Consider the following 16,659-nt stretch of genomic DNA (forward strand, 5'->3'; position numbering starts at 1 on the left):
GTTAGACAGGCCCAGACCTGGGCTCCTGCCACCAGCATGTTCGAGAAAAGTGCTAAGAAAGGGTGTCCAGTGCCACTGGGGGACTACCACACTACTGAGGGACACCAGGCCCTGCTAGGAGGAGGAGGCATGCCGGGGCCATGCCGGGGTCCCGGCTGACTTTGGGGGGCAGCAGTGTCCTCAGACACGTGGCTCTCGGGGAAATGTACAAGGAGGAGGTGAAGGTTCCCTCCAAGCCCAGCGGCGGAAGGAAAAAGAAAGGAGCAGGCAGACCCCTTTGCTGTGCTGGGAGGCCCGGCTTCTCCTTAGAGCAAGAGCACGTGACAGCCAGGGAGATGCTGGGGGTGAAGCTGGAGGGGGGAAGGCGGGCCTGGGTCACACCTCTCCTTCGACCTCTGGACAGAGCTGAAGAAAGGTGCCCACGGCTCCATCCCACACGGTGTCCTGGACCAATCCCAGCCAAGACAGAGACACTGGACAGCCAGAAAGACCCTCTGGAGACCCTCCAAGCGCCTCGCCTGGCCCGTCAGGGCTCCACAGTGTGGGACTTGCCCGAGGATGGTCGTCACAGAGCAGGCTCGGGCGGATGGTGGCCTCAGATGCCCACAGGAGGCTCTGAGTAGCGGGAGGGCAGGGCTCTCAGAAATGGCCAGCCCCTCCAGCCACGAAGCAGCCTTGACCGGGGCTGCTCCACGTGGCATCCAGCTCCCATGTTGTGCAGACCCCACCCTCTCCCCCCACACCAGTGCCACCCTGGAAACAGAGGCACACCCCAGGGAGGACACTTCTCCACCCGCTGGCCCTGCTCTCTCTCCAGACCCCCATCAAGAAGACTTCTCCCCCAGGCCAGCTCTCACCGGCCACCAGTGTGTCTCTCCGTGAAGAGCTCAAGCCTCGCGGGCAGTGGGAGCTACTGTCCGCCCCGGACGTCAGCCCATGGGGTCAGGTCCCGGGGTCCTCCCAGGGTCCCTGAACTGACAGAAGGAAGAGTGCCAGCCCTGAAACCAAAACCCATGCCTGACGTCCTTGTCCTGCAGCACCTGCATGCCCGCCGCACCCTCCCAGGCCAGAGTCAACACCCAGAAAATCCCACAGCGTGAACCCAGCCACAGGTTCGCTGCGGCCCTGGCGCACCTGCTCCAGGCAAAAACACAGCAATTACCAGCCTCGGTAGGACCTGTTCCCATCGCCACTCCTGCTGCTTCAGGTGACCGCCCTGCTTCCTGCTGTGCAGGTGTGGCGCACCTGCTTCTTGCTGTGACCTGCAGGGGCCCACAGACCTGAGCCAGCTCGTGCCTGAGCCAGGCCACACTGACGCAGGCCGCACCTACCTCACGCAGGCCACACCTGAGCGAGCACAGGGCACCTACCTGTGGCCGCACGGCGTGCCGGAGTCCTGGGTGTGGCTGGTGTGCTCCTGGCTGTGTTGTGTCCTCTCCCGGAGCTGCCTGGGTTAGTCACCTGATTCACGGATGTGGATGCAGGCTGAGGTCTGATTACCTGATACCCCAGTGACCCCTGGAGGGTGAGTAGCGTCCTCCCAAATTCCCATCTTAGAACCTGTGACTGAACTTATTTGGAAATAGGGTCTTTGCAGGTGTCATCACTTAAGATGAGGCCACACTGGTCCCTGTAACTGGCATCCCTGTGAGAGGAGGGACTCAAACACAGACACACAGACGGCAGGAGGAGGCAGAGCCCGGAAACACGCTTCCACAGGCGAGGACTGTCGGCAGCCACCAGAAACCTCCTCCTCCCCTAGAGTCTTCAGAGGGAGCCTGGGCCTGCCCGCACCTTGCTTTGGTACTCTGGCCTCCAGAACAACTCTGGGCTGTCCAAGCCTCAGTCTGTGGGCATCCATTACAGCGGTTGCTGGGGACCTGCTCATCTGCCAGCGTGCGGAGGTCGCTGGGTGCTGACCAGCTCCCCACTGCCCAGACTGGCTGTGGCCCGGGGTGTTTGGGGGAAGACGCAGTCAAAGGGCAGCATCTGGGCTACTGGGAATGGGAAGACCGATGCTAAGGCGGACCGAGGTGGGAGGGAGAGCTGAGGCGCGGTGGTGTTTTCTGAAGCACGAGAGTAACAGCCTCACTTAGAGTCGGGCCCGGAATGAAGGGCCAGGAGCAACAGGGCCGCTGGGTCTCCCTCAGGTGTGCTGCCTCTGGGACAGGCCCTGACCCCACAGCAGACCCCACAACAGGGTTACGGGGTTCCCTCGGGTGAGCTGCCCCCAAGAGAGGCCTGACCCCAGTCTGGGGCCATGCACACCCGCCCCGGGCTGCGGACCACGCACCACGGCTCCATCAGATGCTGGCCTTTATTCTCTGGAATGGAAACAGCCTGCAGCCCAAAAGGGACCACGGCCAGTAAAGCACATTCTTTGAAAAGCAAAAACAAAACAAGAAATACGTATTTGGCTCCGTCAGTTTCCGTCACAAGAAACAACTCTGATCGGTGTGCAGGCGGTGTGCAAAGCCCGGCGCTGGGTGTCCTCCGTGGGCTCCGGGCACACCAGCCGAGCGCAAGGACGTCAGGTGCTTTGAAAAACGGTATCAAATGGCACACAAGGCATTTTAAGACTCTGGAGTTTGTTTCCTATGGACTTTTCTTTTTTTAAAAAAAATATAATAACTTAGTTTGCATTTTACATTTCCCATCAGTCAAGGAGCCCTCGGCTGGGACCTCGTGGCGTGTGCCCCGCGGCCTGAGCCCCAGGAGCCCCGATCCGAGCACCCCGTGCCCCCGTCACTCCGTGCCCATCTCACAGGGGTTCAGGCCCCTCTCCTCAGCGTCCCGGTACAGCCTCTGGAAGTCCCTGAAGCGTGGGGCACAGCCAAGCCGGGCCTCCCCGAAGCGCATGTGGCCAGTGAAGAGGAAGTCCCCGCGTCCCGGCCGCACGCCGCACTCCAGCAGCGTGAGCACGCGGCCCCGCCAGCCGCCACCCTCCGGAGCCGGCCAGAAAACCTTGCTCTTCTGCCGGTAGAGCCGGCTCACGTGCAGGTGGATGGTGGACTCCTGCTGCTCTGGGGCGTGAGTGACGTTCTGGATAGAGCCTCGGACGACTGCGGAGACAAGGACACGGGGGTCAGGGGGTCACCGGGGCATCTGCGCCAGGGCCGACCCCAGGTCCTGCGCTCTGGAAACCCCATTAAAAAGAACAATTCACAGGCATGAGGCCCGGAGGGGCTGTCCCCGACCCTGTCGCGGGTAAAGATCGTTGTCCCCAGCCATGTAAGGGGGAGAAACAGGAGCTAGAAACCACCCGTGCATCACCCTTTCCAGTTGGAACAGGACAGGTGACCCCAGCTAGCACACGGGACCTGCAGCGGCTCTGAATCCCAGTGGGGCAGCGCGGCGGAGCTCAGAGGGGAGGAGGTGATGGGCAGGGGCTGGCAGAGCCGGCCCTCACCCAGGACCCTGCCCAGCCCCCAACCCCGGCTATGCAGGACCTTGGGGCCGGGAGTGCTCGGAGCCAGGCCCTGCCGGGCTGGCTTCCTGTCCGGCCCCAGCACCGCATGCAGCGGACGGCTTCCACCCTCTGCCTGAGAGCGCTGGTGCCACTGTCGCAAGCACGCAGTGGAGTCCCCGACCTCAGCCCCTGCCCCCTGCCCCCGCCAGGATCCCGGACCTCCAGGGCCAGGAACTCCTGCTACAGAATCAGCAGGGGACCCAGAGGAGAACAGGGCTCTGAGGTGAGGCTAGCATCCGTGTTTGGAGGAAAATGCTCGGTGACCACCTGACCCTCTCCTGGCCTTACGGACAGGCCCCTCCCCTGGGGTACAGAGAGTCACTCTCCTGGAAGGTCCTCCAGGCCCAGGGGGGCTCCCTACACGTGGTGGGGAGCCAGGACACTTACCGAAGTCACTGGTGCAGACGGCCAACAGTACCTCAGCATCCCCGCAGGGGCGGCACGGGGCTGCGGGCAGAGAACAGGGTCAGGAGTGGGTCTGCGGGACAAAGGCCTCCGTACGTGCTCGCCAGGTCCTGTAAGAGCTCTGAGCTCAGGACAGGACAGAGAACCCGAACCTCGGCCACGCAATTGGGGGCTGACCGACCCAGCAGGCACCTCCAGCTCCAGATGTGGCTGTGAAGGGCACGTACCCTGAGGGCGGCTGGCCTCGGTGCTGGTCCCCACGTGGCCTGCCCCTGCCCCACGGGAAACCAACCTGAGCTGGTCTGAAGCTGCAGCCCTGCACCAGCCCAGCAGAAGTCACCTTCACTCCAGCCTCCCCACCAGCACCCCAGAATGCTGTGACCGGCCACTTGCACGTCACCTGCTCCCCAGGCCCCCATCTGCTGCCAGGACTGGCGGCTCAGGGCACTGCCTAGGAGGACCACTGCGGCTGCGGAAGGTTCTGTGAGCATGGGGGGACGCTGCCACCTGCACGTGCTGTGGGATTCTCGGCCGGCGAGCCTCCACCTCTGCACAGCCCTCCCCAAGACACCACCGGACCCTCCAACCACGCCCCTGCCTGCAAACGCCGTCCAGGGCAGACCCACCTCATAGGAGCCTCAAACCTGGCAGCCCAGGTGCGTCCTCCAGCCAAGCCAGGCCTCGCCCTGTGAACTTCGGCCCCAGTCTGGCCCACACCCCAGCCTTCACCCTCACTTCCTCATGGGGTGAAGCTCCAGACAGACTGTGGGGGGGCAGCGCCTCCCACGCTGGCAACCCTCCCCGAGACCACGGCCCCACTCCTAACCCAGCACCGGACTTGGGAGGGCGCACACTCGGGCTCTCACCGCACCTTTCAAGGCCTCCAACTCCGATGCGGAGTCCCTTGGGTTTGGCACAAAGTCTCCCGCTCGGGGAAAGGTTAGCATGAGGTCTTGCTGGAACAAGGCCCCAGAACACCCGTGGCGTTGGCCCTTGCTGGACCCTGCCAAAGCTGACCCTGTCCACACACTGACCAGTCACCCTCCCAAACCCAGACCTGGGTGAGCAGCAAGGGGCAGGGCCAGGCACTGAGGAGCTGGAGCTCAGAGAGGCCCTCCAGGGCCCAGGGCATGAGCCAACAGGTAGCGCAGTGTCTCTGTGAGTCTCCAAGCACTGGCCCTCGCCGTCCTGGTCTGGGTGGGGATGGATGTCTGTGCCCCAGGGGTGAGAGACCCAGCCCTGGGCGCCCCTGCAGGTGGGAAAAGGCAGGTCAGCAGTCCATCCCGAGGCGGCCACAGCCCGCCTGTGGGGACCCCTCCCAGAGCAGTCACCCAGAAGGGAGGGGCCCCAGTAGGGCCCCGGGCCCGGCACACAGTACGGCAAGCGAGGCTGGGCACGAGGCACGGGTCCACACAAACTCTCCAGAGACATATCTCAGACAGGCCACAGAGGCAGCCGTGGGCAGTGAAAGGCCCAGGCCACAGCCTGGGTTCAGATCCCTGGCCTGGCTGTGCACAAGTAACCAGGTCTCTGTGGACACAGGCACTGGGACCCCGCAAGCGGCCAAGGAGCCCGTCCTGTGTGCCTGCCCTGCTCACGCCCCCGGCACCACAGATATGCTGATGCCCAGCCAAGGGGAGGGCAGCCGGCCGGCCGCAGGACTCCCCCCGGAAGCCTCGGTCAGCCAGTGCCACCCCAGCTGAGCTAGCAGAGTCCCCCTGCAGACTCGCCTCGTAATTCGCGTTTTATGAAGCGTAGGTCACCGTCTTGGAAAATCCAGTCTGTGGACGCCAAGAGAAGCAATCTGGAAACAATTATGCATCGGAGCCGTGCTCCTAAAGGCTCTGGAAGGCGCTGGTTTCGGACACATCGAACCTCGTTTCTCGCAGGGGCACATGGGGCGGAGGGGGCAGCCCAGCTGGGCTTACAGTTCTGGGAGAGGGGGTGGCTGAGGATGGACATCTTAGGGAGATTACCCCGGAACGCGCACAAAATGAACTGAAGACGGGAAGCACAGGGTCGGGGAGACAGGCGGGAGCTACCACAGGGACCTAGTGGGGGGTCAGGGTGCAGGCAGGGAAGACAATGGGGGCCCTCGCCAAGGACAGGGTCACAGACGGCCGCCTCCTGTTCTGGCAGTGGGACTGCCCAGGGACACATGCAGTTCCCAAAGCAAAAACTGTGCCCAGGACGCGACCTGGGCCTTGGCGGGCGCGCCCCATGACAGGTGGAAGCGGACACAGCGGGAACTGGGCCAGTGTGAGCTGAGGCCAGGTAAGACTCTGGGGCCTCCTCAACTGGTGTCCCCCGAGATGGCCCCAGGGGCCCTAGCCCGGGCTGGTCAGCTGTCCCAAGTCCCATCTCTTGTGCCCTGGGAACTCCAACCCCACCAGCTTCTCCTCCTGGCCTATTCCCAACCCTCCCTCGTCCTGGGGAGGACACAGGAGGAGGCCACACCCTTCCACTCCAAAAGGCCAGAGATGGGCAAAATGAGAAATAATTATCCAGTAATTACAGTGGCCAGAGAAGCCAGGCAGGAAACAAAGTGACCCATAGGAAAAGGTCCAGTTCTCTCTCCTTTTCTGTCCCCAGGACGTAGTGAGGCTTCTTTCACTTCTTCTGAACTTTGCTCCTCATTCCCCACAGCCCATTCCAGCCCATCAGGGCCACCACCAAACTCGGAGCCGGGAAGGCCCCCCAGTGGAGGGCGCTGTACCCACCCGCCCACCCAGGCCATCAGAACTGGGGACCCAGGCTGCCCGCACATCACAAGGCTCCCCGGTTTCCATGGGCGTAACTGCTGTGCGGTCACAGCCGGCACCCGCCCCTCTGGCTGTGGGGCTAAAACGCCACCGCCTTCCCGCCTCATCTGCTCAAGGAGGCCTGCTCTGGGCAGGCATCACACAGAGCCCAGAGCTCAACCTCAACAATGGATGCGGCCAAGCCGGCGAACCCCTGCTCTTCAGCTGCCTGAGAAGTGGTGCAACAGCCTGGAACCAGAAGTCCTTCTGGGCTGCCCCAGGCAAACCAAGAAGAAGGAGGTCTGTCTCTGCCCCCTAGACCCAGACCCAGTCCTCAGCCATCCTGCCTGACCCTACTGGACAGTGGGGGCTCCTGGCGGTACCCGTTTTCCCAAGGAGGCTGGGACTCTGGGGAGGACGGCCCGGCTGGGTTCCCCTGTAAGACCTCAGCACATGTCCCGGGTATGGCCCCAGAGCTTCATCCCTAGTGCCCTGGATCTGGCCCCATGCCCACCTTTCGTGTCCTGCCAGATCTCTTCAGCACCGTGCAGAGCAGCATGACGCGGTGAGGCCCTGGTGAGGCCCCCGGAGAAGGAGGAAGGCCCAGGGCAGGGGGGCGGGGGGGAAGCGAGTCCTACCCCGCCTGCAGTGTGGCGCCTGGTCCCAAGTCCCCCAGCCCGCAGGCAGGCGTCCCCTCCCACCACCCACCACTTGCCCTGTGCCTGGAGGTCTGCCTCTGCATTCTGGCCTCTTCTTGGCTCCCAGAGCTGCTCGGTTCATACCCGGAAGCTGACTTTCAGCTCCAATGCCCACTAGGTGACCGCATTCACTACAAACACTCCCAAGCAGAAACGTCCAGGGCCGGGAGCCTCCCACACAGGGCTCACCCGGGAGCCTCTCTCTTCTCTCAAGTCAGCACAAACCAGAAGCTGTGACTCATCAGGGAGGGACAGGGCGGGGCCCCCCAGGCGCCTGGCCCGAGGGCTCACGCACACCTGCACGCCACAGGTGCCCACCCACCTCCCTAAAGTCTCCCGCAGCTGCAACCAGGGTCAGCGCCGCAGCGAGCCCAGAGGCTCACGGCCATCAGAGAGCCCGCCGGGCCTGGCGGACGTCACCGTGGCCAGATGGCTGACATTCCACATTACGTACCCATTCCTCCAGCATTAAGGGCTTAGGGGCCCATCCCCTGATGAAAGGCAAGCACCCCAGGGAGCAGGGACACACCAGCATCCCCAGACCCTGCTGCCCCCCGTCTCCTGCATGGTGCTAACAAGTTCCTAACACACACCCTCCTCTCAGCCAGCATCACTAGTCAGAAACACCGAATTCAGTGACTGGATTTTTTCACATTTTGTTTTTATTGTGAATTTATTCTAGGTCCCCCATGGTGAGGCTGGGTCCCACCCACCCTAGAGCTGGTGATCAAGAGAAAGACTGTTGCGGTTAAAATTTCATTCAGGTCCTGGGATGCCTGGGTGGCTCAGTGGGTTAACCTGCTGCCTTCGGCTCAGGTCATGATCTCAGGGTCCTGGGATCAAGTCCCGAATCGGGCTCTCTGCTCAGCAGGGAGCCTGCTTCCTTCTCTCTCTGCCTGCCTCTCTGCCTGCCTCTCTGCCTACTTGTGATCTCTGTCTGTCAAATAAATAAATAAAGCCTTTAAAAAAAAAAATTTTCATTCAGATCCTGAGACTTACAGTAGCTTTTACCGTCACCTTCCTGAGTTTGAGCCCTAGTTGAGCATCTGGGGGGGTACAGCAGGGGCCTACCTGGGCAGTCAGGCACTGGAGGGGTCTTACCTGGGCAGTCAGGCACTGGAGGGGTCTTACCTGGGCAGTCAGGCACTGGGGACGGGGGGGGGGGGGTCCTACTTGGGTGATCAGGCACTGGTAGGGGGCCTACCTGGGCAGTCAGGTACTGGGTGGGGGGGGTCCTACCTGGAAGTCCCACACTGATGTTTTCTAAGATACTAGTTTACTTTGAGAGAGACTGAAGTTTTGGAAAGTGATCTGAGCCAAGAGTGCAGAACAATAAAATGGGGACATCTGTTAGCACATCTGTTTCTCCCCATCTTCAAATCTTTTATTTATCTCCACTAAAATGTGGAGATTATACTCTTCCTGGGGATGGCCTACCCCCCCAAACCAGGTGTTTCTGCCTGAGCACTGCTGACAGTTGCTGGAACTGCCCCGTGCACTGTGGGGTACCAGCATCACCCCTGCCTGACCATCACCTGGGCCAGATGGTTTCCTGGGGACGCCCTCCGTGGAACCTGCTCACATCTTCCCACTGCCGGGAGGCACCTTGCTGCTGAGCAGCTTCAGAACTGACACGGATGGTGTCCCCACATGCGAGGGGCCCGTGAGATCACCTGTGCCGTGAAGCAAGGGCGAGACGTTTGGCCTGGGCTCCTCTAAAAGACAAGGACTCGTGCACCTAGGCAGTCAGGCAGCTGGGTGAGGTGGGGCATGAGGGGTGAGTCCTAGGCCATGCGAGAGCTCCTGGGGCACTCACCTGTCTTTGGTCTCTGCCTCTGGGACTTTTCAGAGACCAACACTACCCTCCACACAGGGCCCTGCAAGTTGGCTGCCTGCCCCAAAGGGGAAAACGCAGGACAATCTAAAACCAACTCAGTATCTCCGTGCACACCCCTGCCCCGTGGCTGCTGAGAGTCTCCATCCAGAGCTACGCCCTGGGAGCTTCCCAAGACCCCCAGGGGCATCCCTGCCCTGCCTGGTTCCTCTACCCACAGCCCCTCTCCTGGCACGCTGCCCGTGTCGCCACTCCACATGGGATAACCCACAAAACGCCCCCAGGGCCGGGGACCAGCACCCCCAGTTCAGGCCCTGCATTACCCTGGAGCGCGAACCAGGCTTGGCTCCCATCCAGAACTCGCCAAGTCGGGGGCCTGACATCAGAAACACGCAGCTAGTCCATACACCAGGAGAGACGCCAGGGAACCCTTGCCCGTTACAGGCCCCACGGCACAGAAGCCGAGCACGGCAGGGAGCCGGGACCGTGGTCTTACCCACCCGCGGCTGCGGCTCAGACGCAGTCCCTGAGAGCCAAGGGGGCACTGTGCACCCAACGCCCCTCCACCCCGCGGGCTGTTGGCGGGCGCCCCGAGGCTGTCCTGAAGCCCCTCCCACCCCACCGCCAGAGCACGCCACCCACCTGACAGAGCGTGCAGGTCCGAGCCTGCGGGCCGGCCGGTCAGCTCGTACTGGAAGCCCGTGATCCTCCTGCTGATGTCCTGCTGGGGCGCAGCCTCCACGAAGAGCCCACCGTGCTCGAAGCCAAAGCAGCTCACCCGGCCAGGCCCACGGTCCCCGTCCCGGACCAGCAGCTTCAGTTCTCCAGTTTTCTCCAAATAAATGTTGGCCCCCGAGGAGCCTTTGAGGGGCTTGATGCATAGCGTCTGGAGGCGCGGGGGCGGGAAGGTGTTGGGCCGCACGTTGATGATGAGCGCCCCCGTCGGGTACACCCACTCCACGGAGCCCGCGGCGCAGCGCAGGTACACCTGCTCCACCTCCTTCCTGTGGGCCTCGTGCGTCAGCCCGCTGCGGGGGGAGGCGGACACGCGTCAGCGCACACGTGTGGCCTCGCCAGCCCAGGTGCCCAAGCAGCCCCCACCCTCGTGCAGGCGGCCGTCCCCTGTGCCCGGCCCCGCTGGTCTGGGGAGGGGTCACGCAGGGCCCCGCGGCCAGGCCCCTCCGGCAGGCCCACCCCAGAAAGTCGCTGCAAGACGGGCCGCGGCGGCGGAGGCCCCGGGTGTCTCACACCTCGGCACCTGGGTGTGCCAGCCTTCAGCGGGGCACCGGGAGCCTGTGTCCTTGAGGTTCCCTGCATTGTGGAGGCAAGGACCACGGAGGCAGAACTTCTGGAACATGACAAGGACACAGGACCCAACCACCAACCCAAGTTCCCGGTGACCTGTGGAGGGCCGGGAAGGGCGGCAGATTCCCTCCGAGTGTGAGCACAAGGGGCCCGTCTGCTCGCCCCAGTGAGGGAGGGAAGCCCTGGGGGCTGGAGGCTGTGGGTGAGTTTCATCTTCAGCACCTTCCAGACAAGCATGCTTGTGTGTTCCCTAGAGAGACGGCTCGATGGCACTTTCATCTGTAAACCTTGGGGTCCCCGGGGGGGCGCCCTCGGGTATTGAGTCGGCCCTTGGCTCAGGTCATGATCTCGGGGTCCTGGGATGGAGCCACTGCCCATTCCTCTGCTCTTAGATTTTCTTTATTTGAGAAAGAGAGTGAGCAAGTGAGAGAGAGAGAGCACAAGCAGGGGGTGCCGCGGAGGGAGAAGCAGACTCCCGGCAGAGCAGGGAGCCCGACACAGGACTCTGGGACCACGAACTGAGCTGAGCTGAAGGCAGACGCGTCACCGGCTGAGCCCCCCAGGTGACCCCAAACAAACAAAATTTAAAAATAAACCCTGAAGGGGTGCCTCGGTGGCTCAGTGGGTTAAGGCCTTTGCCTTCGGCTCAGGTCATGATCCCAGGGTCCTGGGATCGAGCCCCACATCGGGCTCTCTGCTCAGCGGGGAGTCTGCTGCCCCCTCTCTCTCCGCCTGCCTCTCTGCCTACTTGTGATCTCTGTCTGTCAAATAAATAAATAAAATCTTTTTAAAAAATTAAATTAAATTAAAAAAAAATAAGCCCTGAAGATTCCGCACTGCCAACTGTATTTTTTTTTAAGATATTTATTTATTTATTTAGAGAGAGAGAAAGCGCACGAGAGGGGAGGTCAGAGGGAGAAGCAGACTCCCCATAGAGCTGGGAGCCCCATGTGGGACTCGATCCCAGGACTCTGGGACCATGACCTGAGCAGAAGGCAGTTGCTTAACCAACTGAGCCACTCAGGCGCCCTGCCAACTGTATTTTTAAAAACAAACTCGTGTCTATCAAATAAATAAATCTATCTGTCTATCAAATAAATAAATAAAATCTTAAAAAAATAAAAACAAACTCGAACAGCATGAAAGCCAGAAACAAAGCTAAGGTGAGGGTCCACCCCAGGGGACAGACACCACGGGGACTGCGTGCAGAAGCCACAGGGAGAGAGACACAAACAGTGAGTGGACAGTTGGTCTTCCCAAGGAGAAGCTCTGCGTGCCACGTTCACCTCACTCCCAATAAACATTAAATAGGAAAATATGAAGTGTGCTACACTCTTGGTGAAACAGGTCTGGAGTAAAGTCATTACCTTATGTTTTCAAGAAACTGAAACCCTCAAAAATGTTAAAGCTTCCTCTACTCCAAATTTTAACGCGAATGTCAGCTTGTGCCGATGGTTACGTCAGAGCCGCCAAAGAGCCCCGGAACTCAACCAGTGACTTCAACCGAGTGTTTTATTACACGAAATTTGGTTCTGATCAGATCTCGGACAGGTTCACCCACATTCTTAGGATTTTTGTGTATCATAAACAATGCTATATTCAGTGCTATGGCCTGAGTGAGTTACCAGAAACCATTTCTACAGAGGAGAAAACACGTAACATATGGTTTGCATTTACTGTTGGTGACTCACACCCTGGGCTCCAAAAAACCTCACTTTTCATACGACGGCCAGCTGCGGGCTGGGGCTGCTCAGTCATCCTGCAGACCACATCAGAGGGAGGTGTCGAGGAGGTGACCCCCCCTCCTAACCCCACTCCCTGCCCCCACAAGGCCCTGGGTCACTAGCAGCCGGCTCAGCCTCAGACGCCTACCAGGGCCGCACAGAACAGACTTACAAATCATAGTCAAATAAAACTCCCATAAGCTCATCTGACACATATGTGCGGATGAGCATAATTATAGTGCTGTGTGAAAAAATTAGACTAAATGGTGAGTGGTTGACACAGATGACTATAATCAGCTCTGCTCTTACGCAGCCAAAACAAACTTTATCATAGTGTGCCTCCTCTCCTGTCTCCAGCCTCAAGAAGCAGCTGGACACTTGCCCCATGCCCAGACACCAATCCTCAAAGCTCTCCCCCATAAAAACCATCCTGTCCAAGTCTTCACTTCCCTCTCTGTGGGGGGAGGGGGCCCTGGGGCTCAAGGGAAAGAAAGCCCATACCAGAGATTTTGGATCCCTCTCACCGAGTCACTTAATCCAAACAGTGGAGGGGGATACCGGGAGGTCCACCCCCCACCCACATCTTGGGCAGGGGCAGAGGGAACACTTGTGGGGACAAGGTGACCAACCATGGCTCCCCAGGGAGAGGCGAACCTGAGTCTGGGGGCTGGGCTGCCATCCCCAGCCTGCACCTATCAGCCTGGACATCTTGTGTGGTGCACATGGCCCCATTTATTCCTAAGTCCCTCTACTAAAAGAGGGCCAGGAACAGCAAGCAGGGGGGCAGAGAAGAAATAGGGCACCTGTTACTTCACCCTTCACCTAATGTCTTCACTGGCCCCAGGGAAGGGTCTACACCCGCCCCAGAGTCCACGGCCAACATGGGGCTCTGCTCTGCCTCTCCCCTCTCCTGAAGCACAGACACGACCGAGAGTCCGACCAGGCACTCGACACGGGTGTTCACACAAAGGCGAGCAGCGTGTGCGATGTAAGACATCGACCCCGTCCAGCAGACCCACCAGTCTCTCGGCCTGGGACCCCAACGGGTCTTTAATGAAGCCAAGGGCTCACTGTCTCGCTCTAGATCTCCAGCACCACAGCAAAACCTGAAAAAACGTCTGTTTCTGCAAAATTGCTGGAGAAGCAAAAATGTGCCCTATCTGTGACATCACGATGCTGGCACCTGTGAGCCTCAGAGCAAGCCCATCAGACAAAAATAAAATAACTGGTTTCTGATGGGATGAAGCTAAAAAGTACGGGGAATGTGGCTCTGGCCGGCCTCAGGGGGGAACGCGGCTCTAGCCATATGTGTGGACGAGCATAACCCTAGGGCTTCAGGGAGCTGAGGACACAGACTGCTTCCAGGGTTACTTAAACTGGGTTCACACACCGTTCCCAAAAAAAGGAGTCTGCAAGTGTCACTCCCCAGGTGGACACACCTAAGGGGCACCCTCATGGAAAGGACAGCACATTCCAAATTGATCAGACTTTCTGGAGAGGCCAGTGTGGGGGCAGCAGGGCCCACCCCCCTCACACCCACAACCCGGACCCCCGGAGGCACCAGGAGTAAGGGGTGGTCTCCTGTTTACAAGTCAGGAGGAACGTTCAGATCGAGGGAGAAACGAGAACTGGAGTTGGCTTTCATTTCCCACCCAGCAGGAGAATGAGGCCAGGTGTGAGGGACCCACACCCCTGCCGGTGGTGGTGGGAAGGTTCGTGGTCCACCTTTATGACCACAGCCTAATAAAGATCAGGGTGCTGTCCCGCCCCTGCTCACGGGACGGGGATTGCACAACCTCCTGCTTCACTGCTTGGAAACACCCAGAAATGCATTTCAGCCTGTCAAATGTGAGTAGCCAGTGTCATAAACAGAAACTCCCTTCCTATCAGGGGATCAGAATCCACCCAGCGCATCGGGACTCGCACCACCCTGTGCTGTCTTTAGAACAGCTCATAAAAAGTCATAAATGTTCTGGGGGTCAGCAGGCAGATCAGCACGCTTGGATTCCCACGGCAAGGATCTATCAGCTGATCGGCGAGGCATACTGATCGCTGGGGCAGCGAGGATACTGCGAAGGGAGCCTTGTGTTCCAGGAGTGTGGCCTGGCCCTGTCTTCTCTCCAGCTCCGACTGTGGCAGCCCCTGCCGGACTCTGCCTTTGGGCTGACTGAGGATAGCTGGAGGGAGTCCAGAACCAGGGGTATGTCAGCAATGATGGAGACAGAAGGGTGGCAGGCAAGTGCCCCTGCTTCTCGCAAGTCGAGAAGGGGATACAGACACCTGCTGGGTCCCGGAGCTCCCTGGTCCTCAGAGGACTTTATGCCTGGAAGGGGACGCCTGTCCTGGGGATCGGAGGGGTCTGCAAGGGAGCGCCGGTCAGAGCCTGACAGGATGTCAGCCCCTCTGGAAACCCAGGCTCCCGCGGTGGGACCGGGTCTGTTTCTGATCTGTGGAAGGAGGACACCCTAGACCTCAGTTTGGGGTGCACTGATTCATCCAACAGAAGCTGCAAAACAGGGAGTTTAATTACCAGCGTGGGGGAAAGGGCAGCCCTGGAAGAGTGTGTCAGAGTCGGAGGCTCCCGGCCAGCTCACGGCTGGCGCCAGCATTCTCCAGGCCAACCCTCCCCCAGAGCTCCAAGCTCGTGGCCCCCGTCTCAGCTCCTCCATCCCTGCTCTGGCGTGTGCAGGGAGTTGGTGTGGCGGGGAGGAAGGCCACCACAAGGCCCAGCCTCCGCAGCCCCGGACCCTGGCTCTAGGAGGGGTGGAAAGTGGGGAGCAGGGGACTTGCCAGTGTCCACAGAGACCTGGGTCTGTAAGTACCCAGGATGACCAGCAGCTGCCCTGCTGACGCAGAGCCCAGCACACTGGCACAACCCCAGCCTTCTCGGAAAAACTGTCTTCACTCTGAACAGCCCCGTGATACCCTCCTGCGTGAGGTGTGAGCCTGCGGGAGGCTTCCCATCAGACGTCAAGGCCAAGGGGCTCGCGCAGAGGCTCTGCTCCGGGGAACACCCCACGCGGAGAGCCACCGGCAGCCCCCGCCCGCAGTTTCGGAGAAGGAGACGCCCCTCGCCCTCTGCAAACTCCTTCACCCGCACGAAACTCGGTTTTCCAGCTGCGAGCTGCCTGCCGCGGGGCCGAGGGCGCCCTCGGCGATGGCGGTTTCTCACCCCAGGCGCTGTGCCCTCAGGCGCCCCGCCCGCGCACACTTGTGACTTGCACTCCTTTCTGCCTGTCACACTTCAGTTTAAAAAAAAGTCCTCGGCTGCCACAGCGGAGGGGCAGGGGGGGGGGGGGTCGCCGAGCCCAGCGCGCGCGCTGCCAAGGGCGGCCTGACCTTCACCGGGTCCCGGGCGGGGACGGGGCGGGGGGCGCCCGGCCGGGCCAGCGCTCGGCCCGCGCACAGGTGTCCGCCCGCGGGTCTCCGCACGCACAGGCGTGGTCCTCGCCGCGGTCCGCGCCGGGCCCGGCTCTGTCCGCCCGAGCCCCCCGCTCCCTCCCGCGGACCCGCCGGCCCTTCCCGCTCGGCCCTGAGCGCAGGCCCGGCTCCTCCCGCCCGGGGCGCGCAAGTCCTCGCCGCGGGCAGAGCCGGGAAGGGCCGGAGGACCGACCCCCGCCCGTGCGGGGTCCGCGCGGGGCGAGTGGGCTGCCGGGTCGGGACCGACCCCGCGGCGCGGCGGGCGCACCTCCCCCTGGGCGTCCTCCGAGCCGGGGCACCCGGCCGCCGCGGGCTCTTTTGTTCTAGACCCGGGGGCGGGGGCGGGGGCGACGGGGACTGGACTCAGCCCGGAGAGCGGGCGCCCGAGTCCCCGCCCGGGCCGCGCCCCCGCACGGTCGGCGGGCCGGGGAGGGCAGCGCACGCGAAGGGAGGGCGGTGGACCCGGGCCGGGGTCTCGCCGCGCGGACTCACCTCCCCTTCCAGCTGCACAGGTCGCTCGAGTACTGCGCGCCCGCGCCGCCCACCAGTGCGGCCAGCAGCAGCAGCAGCGGCAACGGCGGCGGCGGGCCAGGGCCCGGGGCGGGGGGCCGCGGCCACAGCTGCCCGGCGCGCCCCCGGGCCGCCCGCGCCGCGCCCCGCATGCTCCCGCTCCCGCTCCGGCGCCGACCCCGCGTCCGCGCCCACGGAGCAGACCCTCCGCCCGGCGCGGCCGGCCGGGCGGGGCTGCAGGTCCCGGCGACTCACGTCGTGCGCCCCCCGCGCCCCCCGCGCGGCCGCCCGCCCATCCCGGCCGCAGCCGGGGCCACCCGAGCCGCTGCAGCAGCCGCAGTGGAGCGAAGAGCGCCGCGCCCCGCCGCCGCCACCCGAGCCTCTGAGGCAGGCGAGTCCGCCGTCCGAGTCCCCGCTCAGCTGGGGGGCGGGTCCGCCGGCCGCTCCGCCCCCCGCCCCCGCCCCGGGCCCGCCCCGCGCGCCGGAACTCCGCCCCGAGTGCGCGCTCCGCGCCCCGCGCCCTGCGTGCCCGGCCGGGGGTCGGGGGGCGGCT

At 62.1% G+C, this 16,659-nt stretch overlaps 1 protein-coding gene across 1 annotated transcript; it reads right to left on the minus strand.

The window, feature by feature from the left end:
* Positions 1 to 2,299: 2,299 nt before the first annotated feature.
* On the minus strand, positions 2,300 to 16,273 carry METRNL (meteorin like, glial cell differentiation regulator). The gene is made up of 4 exons (XM_059380771.1): positions 16,089 to 16,273; positions 9,790 to 10,175; positions 3,857 to 3,916; positions 2,300 to 3,062 (listed from the first exon to the last, which is right to left on the minus strand). The coding sequence occupies exons 1-4, from the start codon at positions 16,256 to 16,258 to the stop codon at positions 2,746 to 2,748; spliced, it is 933 nt and encodes a 310-aa protein (XP_059236754.1). The 5' UTR covers positions 16,259 to 16,273; the 3' UTR covers positions 2,300 to 2,745.
* Positions 16,274 to 16,659: the final 386 nt, after the last annotated feature.

This window comes from Mustela nigripes, chromosome 16 (assembly GCF_022355385.1).
Source record: "Mustela nigripes isolate SB6536 chromosome 16, MUSNIG.SB6536, whole genome shotgun sequence".
NCBI classification, from domain to species: domain Eukaryota; kingdom Metazoa; phylum Chordata; class Mammalia; order Carnivora; family Mustelidae; genus Mustela; species Mustela nigripes.

Bases quoted from the DNA above. Each gene is read 5' to 3' on its own strand.
- METRNL (XM_059380771.1), bottom strand. From the start codon at position 16,258: ATGCGGGGCGCGGCGCGGGCGGCCCGGGGGCGCGCCGGGCAGCTGTGG. The intron at 10,176-16,088 runs GTGAGTCCGCGC...CTCCCCCCGCAG, and splicing joins CTGTGCAGCTGGAAGGGGAG to CGGGCTGACGCACGAGGCCC. The intron at 3,917-9,789 runs GTGGGTGGCGTG...CTCTGCCCGCAG, and splicing joins GGACCTGCACGCTCTGTCAG to CCCCGTGCCGCCCCTGCGGG.